At 40.8% G+C, this 9,180-nt stretch overlaps 1 protein-coding gene across 1 annotated transcript; it reads right to left on the reverse strand.

Moving 5' to 3' along the window:
* Positions 1 to 1,970: 1,970 nt before the first annotated feature.
* Positions 1,971 to 5,932, reverse strand: LOC109624120 (serine-rich adhesin for platelets-like). Its single transcript, XM_069528987.1, has 6 exons — positions 5,526 to 5,932; positions 5,081 to 5,153; positions 4,321 to 4,611; positions 3,880 to 4,137; positions 2,659 to 3,696; positions 1,971 to 2,476 (listed from the first exon to the last, which is right to left on the reverse strand). The coding sequence occupies exons 2-5, from the start codon at positions 5,087 to 5,089 to the stop codon at positions 2,956 to 2,958; spliced, it is 1,299 nt and encodes a 432-aa protein (XP_069385088.1). The 5' UTR covers positions 5,090 to 5,153; positions 5,526 to 5,932; the 3' UTR covers positions 1,971 to 2,476; positions 2,659 to 2,955.
* Positions 5,933 to 9,180: the final 3,248 nt, after the last annotated feature.

The raw sequence follows: 9,180 nt of genomic DNA on the forward strand, positions 1-9,180 counted from the left end.
ATAAGAACAATATCTACCTTGTTATTAAATATAAAAATATATAATAAATATATATTGGAGCTATGTTAACACTGGCAGTGTATATCTGTTTGTCTTTGAGTTATGTTTTTTCATCTGAATTTTGTCTTTTTGTATTTCTAATGTGGTGATTAATAAAGAAGAACCTTTTTATCTCTGTTTATCTTTCTCTTAAGCAGATGCAATGAATGTCATCTCCTTCTGACAGTTAGGTGATCAGTGTATTTACACATGTTCCCTTTACATTCTAGTTATAATTTTCAGCTGAGAGAAAGTTCACCTTTGTTATTCATTGTGTTCTTTGTGTGGCAAGGAGCGGAGTCGTTTTAAATGAATTAAGGGGAGAGGACGAAATAACTAAGGAGGTAACAATAACTTAGGGACCAACAACGCCACCTGGGGCCCTGCACCCCAGGATATAATGTAAATCAAAAAAATTATTTGATGAAAAGAAACCTAAAGGGACACAGGTTCATGACTTTCTTTTGGGCAGAGTGCAGGAACCTGTAGCTGGCCACAACCATGATTGGATCGTGGAACACCAGACTTGGCTACGTCAGGCTTTTGAGAGTGCAACCAGGCATCTAGAAGCTGCAGCTGTCCGGTGGAAGGAGCACTGTGACAAGCATGTTCGAGATATCCCCCTACAAGAAGATCAGCTGGCTCAGTTCTCCCTTTTTGCTTGTCCCTGGTGATGGTTACCTGTTGTTCTCTTCTGCTTTTGTTAGGTTTGCCTTTGTTTGTCTGTTTTGCTCATTTCTGTAGTTTTAATTTGCTTGTTGGTCCAGATTTATTGAAGTTGCTTAGTTTAGGTACATTTCTGTTTGACTGTTTGTTTTCAGTCTGTATGTTTTGTTCAATTATCAATTGGGTTGTTTGAAAAAGCCAATTCTGCAAGATCTACCAATATTCTTGGCTCACTGATGCTACGAGAAGTAGAAAGTGTCTGACTCCACCACTACAGGCTTCCGCAGATCACACCGGTGGATCAAGTCAGCCACAGTGCCACCGAGTTCATTTTAAATGCATTATATAGATCTCTGTGGTTCAGAAATAATAAAAATAAATCCAGCGATACTGCTACCACTGGATGCTGGAGAGAGCTGGGCACATGTAACAATTTGCAGGAGCCTCCTCATATTACTGAATGGAATTTTTGCTAATATTTTTGCAAAAGGTTTATAATCATGATTGAGCAAACTCAAAGGCATCCAAATTATCTTTCTCAGGTTTGGACAGCAATGATATGATGGCAATCCCCATTGTTGGTGGCATAGACTGCTTCTGTATTACACAATAACGTAAACAACAAAAAAGAGCTGATTTGTTTTTAAAGTCTAATAAAACAGACATTAATTCTTTCACCAAATCCGTTTTGGAGATAGAATTTGACTTTAACCCTTGTTTATATATTTTTTTAAATAAAATGCCTGGTCCATTTAGATAAGATAATAAAAAAATGCATGTAAAAAATGCAGATATTTGATTATGATAGCATAATTTGAAAAATAAAAGCATACTTTTACTTTGGAAAAATGAATCTCCTCCAATTTTTAAGCTGTTTTTGGATCAAATATCAGAATTTTTGCCATTAGAGAGATTTAACCTGGAGAAATACAACCATGGATATATCTTTCAAGACCTTTGATCACAATTACTATGTGAGAAAACATTTATAGAGTTGATAAATAATGGACATAATGAGCATTCTACTTAAATTATAGATACATTTCTGCAATTATTTATATTTGTCGCTCATTATTATTATTGGATCATTATTATTTCATTTTTTTTTTTTTAGGTTGTGTTGTCTACCTGGGTGTTTGGGGTGTATGGAGGGGATCGGGGATATGATTGACTCAGTGTCCTTGCAAGCTTGTAACCTGTTTATCTATTGATCCTGGCTCTTGTACACTTTTGGAAATTATGAAAGTGAAAAGAAGGAATGGAAGAAACTCCTTGATGAAAAATGTTTTTTTAATATGGCACAAATGTTCACTTAGACTCACGGAATGACTGGTTGGATCTTAGGTGTTAAAAGGTCAAAGGTCACAGTGGCCTCACAAAACATGTTCATCAATTTCTCAAGTCTCTAAAATTTGACCAATTTATGAGATTAGATTTCAGAGGTCACAGGTCATTGTGACCTCATATGAGTCTGTAAAACAAATGCATGTAGACTAAAACTTCACTGGCATAAACCACAGAGCAACGAGCCAGATGAGCAGCTAGATGAGGAGCTGGATGAGGAGCCTGATGAGGAGCTAAATGAGGAGCTGGATGAGGAGCCAGATGAGAAGCCAGTTGAGGAGCAGGGTCAGAAGCAGGGTGAGGAGCAGGGTGAGGGTTTGCGTTTAGGGCTGCTGATGTGGGTTAGTGTTGGGACCATCCTCAGAATCTGCCTCAGGCTGTCAGGCCAGTTGGGGTTTGGCTCCTGGACAGATGTCCTCACACAGTTCTAATGAATTTGAAGACAAAACCAAAACATTCATCAAACTACTGCTCCATGTCATGTGAGTATAACATTCAATACACACTGAAAATCAGTGTGAGTGACACATGGACACTGGGCTTAACTTAGTAATGTTAGATGATAAATGATAGAAATTAAATAAAAATCAATATCTTATGGCCATTCACCTGCTTTGGCACGGAACCTGATGTCTCAGATGGCAGGGTGTTTTTTCTTTTTGTAGGTCTGGGGCAGTCTGCATTGAAACTGCTGGTGCCGGATGAGCATCTACATGAGCATCTACATGAGCATCTACATGAGCATCTACATGAGCAGCTACATGAGGAGCTGGATGAGGAGCTTGATGAGTAGCCAGATGAGCAGCTACATGAGGAGCTGGATGAGTAGCCAGATGAGCAGCTACATTAGCAGCTACATTAGGAGCTGGATGAGTAGCCAGATGAGCAGCTACATTAGCAGCTACATTAGGAGCTGGATGAGTAGCCAGATGAGCAGCTACACGAGCAGCTACATGAGGAGCTGGATGAGTAGCCAGATGAGCAGCTACATGAGCAGCTACATGAGGAGCTGGATGAGTAGCCAGATGAGCAGCTACATGAGCAGCTACATGAGGAGCTTGATGAGTAGCCAGATGAGCAGCTACATGAGCAGCTACATGAGGAGCTGGATGAGTAGCCAGATGAGCAGCTACACGAGCAGCTACATGAGGAGCTGGATGAGTAGCCAGATGAGCAGCTACACGAGCAGCTACATGAGGAGCTGGATGAGTAGCCAGATGAGAATCTACACGAGCAGCTACATGAGGAGCTGGATGAGTAGCCAGATGAGCAGCTACACGAGCAGCTACATGAGGAGCTGGATGAGTAGCCGGATGAGCAGCTACATGAGCAGCTACATGAGGAGCTGGATGAGGAGCTGGATGAGCAGCTACACGAGCAGCTACATGAGGAGCTGGATGAGGAGCTGGATGAGTAGCCAGATGAGCAGCTACATGAGGAGCTGGATGAGGAGCCAGATGAGGAGCCAATTGAGGAGCAGGGTGAGGAGCAAGATGAGGAGCAGGGTGAGGAGCTGGGTGAGGAGCAGGGTGAGGGTTTGGGTTCAGGGGTGCTGATGTGGGTTAGTGTTGGGACCATCCTCAGAATCTGCCTCAGGCTGTCAAGCCAGTTGGGGTTTGGCTCCTGGACAGATGTCCTCACATAGTTCTAATGAATTTGAAGACAAAAACCAAAACATTCATCAAACTACTGCTCCATGTCATGTGAGTATAACATTCAATACACACTGAAAATCAGTGTGAGTGACACATGGACACTGGGCTTAACTTAGTAATGTTAGATGATAAATGATAGAAATTAAATAAAAATCCATATTTTATGGCCATTCACCTGCTTTGGCACGGAACCTGATGTCTCAGATGCCAGGGTCTTTTTTCTTTTTGTAGGCCTGGGGCAGTCTGTATTGAAATGGCTGGCGCCGTGTGAGGAGCAGGGTGAGGAGCTGGGTGAGGAGCTGGGTGAGGAGCAGGGTGAGGGTTTGCGTTTAGGGCTGCTGATGTGGGTTGGTGTTGGGACCATCCTCAGAATCTGCCTCAGGCTGTCAAGCCAGTTGGGGTTTGGCTCCTGGACAGACGTCCTCACACAGTTCTAATGAATTTGAAGACAAAAACCAAAACATTCATCAAACTACTGCTCCATGTCATGTGAGTATAACATTCAATACACACTGAAAATCAGTGTGAGTGACACATGGACACTGGGCTTATCTTAGTAATGTTAGATGATAAATGATAGAAATTAAACAAAAATCCATATTTTATGGCCATTCACCTGCTTTGGCACGGAACCTGATGTCTCAGATGGCAGGGTGTTTTTTCTTTTTGTAGGTCTGGGGCAGTCTGCATTGAAACGGCTGGCGCCGTGTGAGGAGCAGGGTGAGGAGCTGGGTGAGGAGCCAGATGACGAGCCAGATGAGGAGCCAGATGAGGAGCAGGGTGAGGAGCAGGGTGAGGGTTTGGGTTTAGGACTGTTGTGGGTTAGTGTTGGGACCATCTTCAGAATCCACCTAAGGCTGTCAGGCTGGTTAGGGTTTGGCTCCTGGACAAGCATCCACACATAGTTCTAATGAATTTGAAGACAAAAAAGAAAAACAATCATCAAACTACTGCTCCATGTCACGTGAGTATAACATTCAATACACACTGAAAATCATTGTGAGTGACACATGGACACTGGGCTTAACTTAGTAATGTTAGATGATAAATGATAGAAATTAAATAAAAATCAATATCTTAAAGACAAGCTATAAAAAAAAAATTAATTTGTTGTCATTACATGTATTTGAAAACCATTTCAACTTCAAACAATGGATTGATTTGAGAATTATTGTTTTTTATCAATAGCTGTTGGTCTAAATTGTTCTCATGCTTGAGAAAAAAAACTTGAGCTTTATGTATGATTTAGTTAGAACAAGTCTCACAGAAACCTGTTTTCACATTATAATACCAGCACAAATAATACCGACTCCTGAAAGTCTGAAAAAACAATGCGTAGGAGAACAACACACGATAAAAAAAAAATTAAAACTGACCTTTCCCATGTTGGAGATGCTTCTTTAGCAACTGAAAGATGTGTATGGACAGTTTTCCAAAATGTTGCTGGATCTGTTAATATTCAAATTGGAATTAATTTCAAATACAAATACAAACTGTCATCCTTGCTTTTCAGGTAAAATTCTAAAAGTCGCATGACTCACATAGCATTATTCAAATTATTTTGTGGGCCATTGAACCTGAGCTCAAACTTATAAAGGACTGAAAACATTTTAAATTTGTGTTCAGTCTCCATAGTAACAGCTCATTAAAGCTGTGTCTCTCACAAACATTTATACACATTGTTCACCTATCATCATTCAACATATATGTAGGAGCCATTTCACTATTTATTTAAGAAGTTATTCTAATGACTGCTTTGTTTATGTTTCCCTGAGCTATTGTGCCCTCTGCAGGTCAAAAGGCCATAAATAGGAGAGTTACCTGGTGGAGGTGTAGCTGACTGGAAGCACACAACTTTCTGACCTTGCTGTTTGAGTGTGTGCTTGCTTTTGTTTGCTGGGGATAGGCCTCACTGCTGCTTTGTACACTTTAGCTTCAGCTTTTTTGACATTGATTTATTTATTTTACAAAACTACAATGGAACAGGCATCAAAGGAACAGGCCTCAAAGGAACAAAGGAAAACCAAAGCAAACAAAGCCCGAAGTTGCGGTAGGCCTCTGTACTTTAAAAGGTTAAAATAAAAGCATACTTGGACAAAAAGCTCTAGGAGCCGAAGATTTGATTAATTGGTTAGATAATATTTTATGTTTGAATTATGGATTGTCTTTGAATCAAGTTTGATCAGACTTTAAGCTCCTAGAAGGAAGTTTTAAGCACTGCTTGTTCATTTGCCTTACTGGATTAATTGCTGGACTAATTGCAACAGAACGGTGATATTTTGTCAGAAAGGATACCTAGATTTTTCCCTTTTTTGTTATACAATCGCTGATGAAACCAGTAGGCCAGAAAGCACGAATGTGCAAACTGATTTGGAGGAAACTGAATCTGCAAAAGATTTGCGTAATGGCAGAAAGATAAAACTCGGACTGCTTACACGCAAGATGAACTTTATCAAAGAATTGATGACTGATCCATCAAATGTAAAACAAGTGATGGAAAATGTATCACGATATGAAGACTTGTTGGGTGAATTCGAAGCTAGTCATAAGGAGTATTAGCATGTATTGTCGGTGAAGGAACGCAAATCTGATGATGTGTTGTGGTATCAACCTAAAAGAAAGATTAATAAATCGTTCGTGCTAGAAGCGAATGCATGGCTAGTTAAACACAAAAAAGATGAGGATGATAATAGTGGTGATGATGATGTTGAGATAAACCCAGAAGTGTTTCTGCAACTCATGAAAGAAAAGCAGACAATGGTGGATCAAAGGTGTCCTCAACCTCCTCCACGTTGAGTCGAGCAGCAGCTGAGAAGGCCGCGCTAGAAGTTAAATTGGCGGCTCTTAAACAAAAGCTGTATCGTTGTATCGTTTTCCCTGCCCGAGAGAAGAGATTCACATTGGCCCCGGATCTCTCTCCAAGCAGACTACAGTTCTTGTATTGATGCTGAACTTTTTGTAATAAACCTATTATACAATCAAGACGGTGTCAGCGGAGATTTCTTCATCGTCTTCACATCATCGCTACCCCAATATACAACAAACACATTATAAAGAGCAAAATTGAGCATGCAAAGGATAAATTGTACAATCTGGAACAATATACATCTGGTCAGTCCAGAGAACTGGTTAAGACATGTCACTTCTTAGATGCAAATTTAGGCTTTGCATGGGCCAAAGAATTGCTCCAAGAGCACTTTGGAAATGAGTATCAAGTCTCCAGTGCATACATTAATAAGACATTATCATGGTCCTCCATTCGATCTGAGGATTCCCAAACCTTGAAATCATATGCTCTGTACCTCAGAGGTTGTTTGAATGCAATGAATGAAATTGCCTACATGGATGAATAAAATCTGGCTTCTAATTTGAAATTGTTGGTCAGTAAATTGTTCTATAAGTTGAGAGAGAGATGGAGAGCTGTTGTATGCAATTTTCAAGAAACTACAAACTGCAGAGCCACATTCACAACCTTAGTTGAGTTTATTGCAAACAAGTCAAAATCTTGACAGATCCTATCTTTGGTGATATACAAGATCCCTCACCAAGAGCACAAGGTCTAAGGCCCTAACACTCAAGATCTGTGAAATCAAAATTCAATGACAAAGGCTTCATGACCAATGCAGCAACCATTGATGTTATCCACACTTCTCCCAAACAGAGGAATAGCATGTCACCTGTACAACATAACCCATTCTGTCTGTTTTGCTGAGGAGAACATCTACTGGAAAGCTGTTCTTGGTTTAGAAAGAAACGTCACACCAACAAGATCACATTCTTGAAAGAAAGAAAGAGGTATCTGTTTTGCTTGTCTCTTAACAGGCCATATGAGCAAGGACTGCAATCAGCATCAGTCATGTACCATTTGCAAGAAGCCGCATCCCACTGTACCGCACATAGGAAAAGTGGAGTAGAACAAAGGACCGGTAAAACAGGAAACAAATAAGGAAGCAGCCAAGGAGCCCAACATGGTGAAGAACACAGGCCAAGGCCCTAGAAACATGCAGTCAGACTGGAGCCGGTGAAGAACAGTGTCTGATGTCCATCGTACCTGTAAAGGTAAAATCAAACAAAGGCAGTACAGTTGAACAAACATATGCATTTCTTGACTTGAATGGGCTACGAACAGCAGAGAAATTTTATCTTTCATTTATGTGGAGGATAGAGTCAAAGAGACGATGGATCTCGACCTAGACAAAGACAGACTTCCAACAGAAAGGGCCTTAGGTCTGCAATGGTGTGGTGACAACTTTACTTTCAATGTTCAGCCAAAACCACAACTACTCACCAGAAGAGGAATGTTGTCAACGGTCTGTTCAATCTACAACCCCCTTGGTGTCTTGACCCCCTTTACACTAACAGCCAAATTCTTGCTACATGAGCTCTGTAAAATGAACCTAGGTTGGGTTGGGATGCAGAAGTACCCCTCAGCATTCGTGAGCAGTGGTCAAAATGGGCAGCTGACTTGACTAAAATCTCAGACTTCAAAGTGCCACGATGCTTTAAACCTAAAGGATTTGGGTTAGTCATATGCACAATTCCATCACTTTGCAGATGCAAGTGACCAAGGCTATGGAACTGTAAGTTATGTAAAGCTTGTGAATGACCACAACAGGGTCTATGTTACCTTTGTCATGGGAAAAGGATGTGTGACTCCTCTCAAAGGAATGACAATCCCCAGGCTGGAACTTGCTGCTGCAGTTTTAGCTGTAAAAGTGGACAAGCTGTTGAGATCTAGTTTGCAGCTGCATTTAGACCATTCCATGTTCTGGACAGACAGCCAATCTGTACTTAAGTACATAGCAAACGAACACTCCAGATACAAAACATTTGTGGCCAATCGAGTTGCAGCAATAAGAGATACAACAGAGTTATCTCAGTGGAAATACAATGACTCAAAATCCAACCCTGCTGATGATGCAACAAGAGGCCAAAATGTAGACAAACTCATGAACAACAAAAGATGGCTTCATGGTCCAGACATTCTATGGAGAGAGAAGCATCAAGACTTGCATCCCCTCACACAAAATTATCTTTTATGGCTCAAGGCAGAGCCAACTCTCCCACTGGGTACATTTGATAAGAGTGACCTTTACACTAGATGCCGCTGGAGGCAGGTTCAATACTTGGCCAACCTCTTCTGGAGATGTTGGACATTAGAATATTTACCGCTACTCCAAGAGCGCCAAAAGACGAACACCAAAAGAAGGAACTTCCAGTGCGGAGATGTTGCTTTAGTAGTGGATCCAACTGCACCAAGAGGCTTATGGGTCCTAGGAAGAATAACTAAAGTTTTCCCTGACCATTAGAGAAGACATGTCATCTGGGTGAAATGGACATATTCATTTACATGAAGACTGATATTTAGAAGAAGGATTATTTACCTACTGACACTTGAAGAAATGCTGCGTACGGATTTAAAAAATCCTGTCATGTTCACTTTTGTTACTGTCTCCTGCCAGCCATTTTTGTCTAG

This window comes from Paralichthys olivaceus, chromosome 7 (genome assembly GCF_024713975.1).
Source record: "Paralichthys olivaceus isolate ysfri-2021 chromosome 7, ASM2471397v2, whole genome shotgun sequence".
In the NCBI taxonomy this organism is placed as follows: domain Eukaryota; kingdom Metazoa; phylum Chordata; class Actinopteri; order Pleuronectiformes; family Paralichthyidae; genus Paralichthys; species Paralichthys olivaceus.

Bases quoted from the DNA above. Each gene is read 5' to 3' on its own strand.
- LOC109624120 (XM_069528987.1), bottom strand. The intron at 4,138-4,320 runs GTGAATGGCCAT...CAAATTCATTAG, and splicing joins CAGGTTCCGTGCCAAAGCAG to AACTGTGTGAGGACGTCTGT. The intron at 3,697-3,879 runs GTGAATGGCCAT...CAAATTCATTAG, and splicing joins CAGGTTCCGTGCCAAAGCAG to AACTATGTGAGGACATCTGT.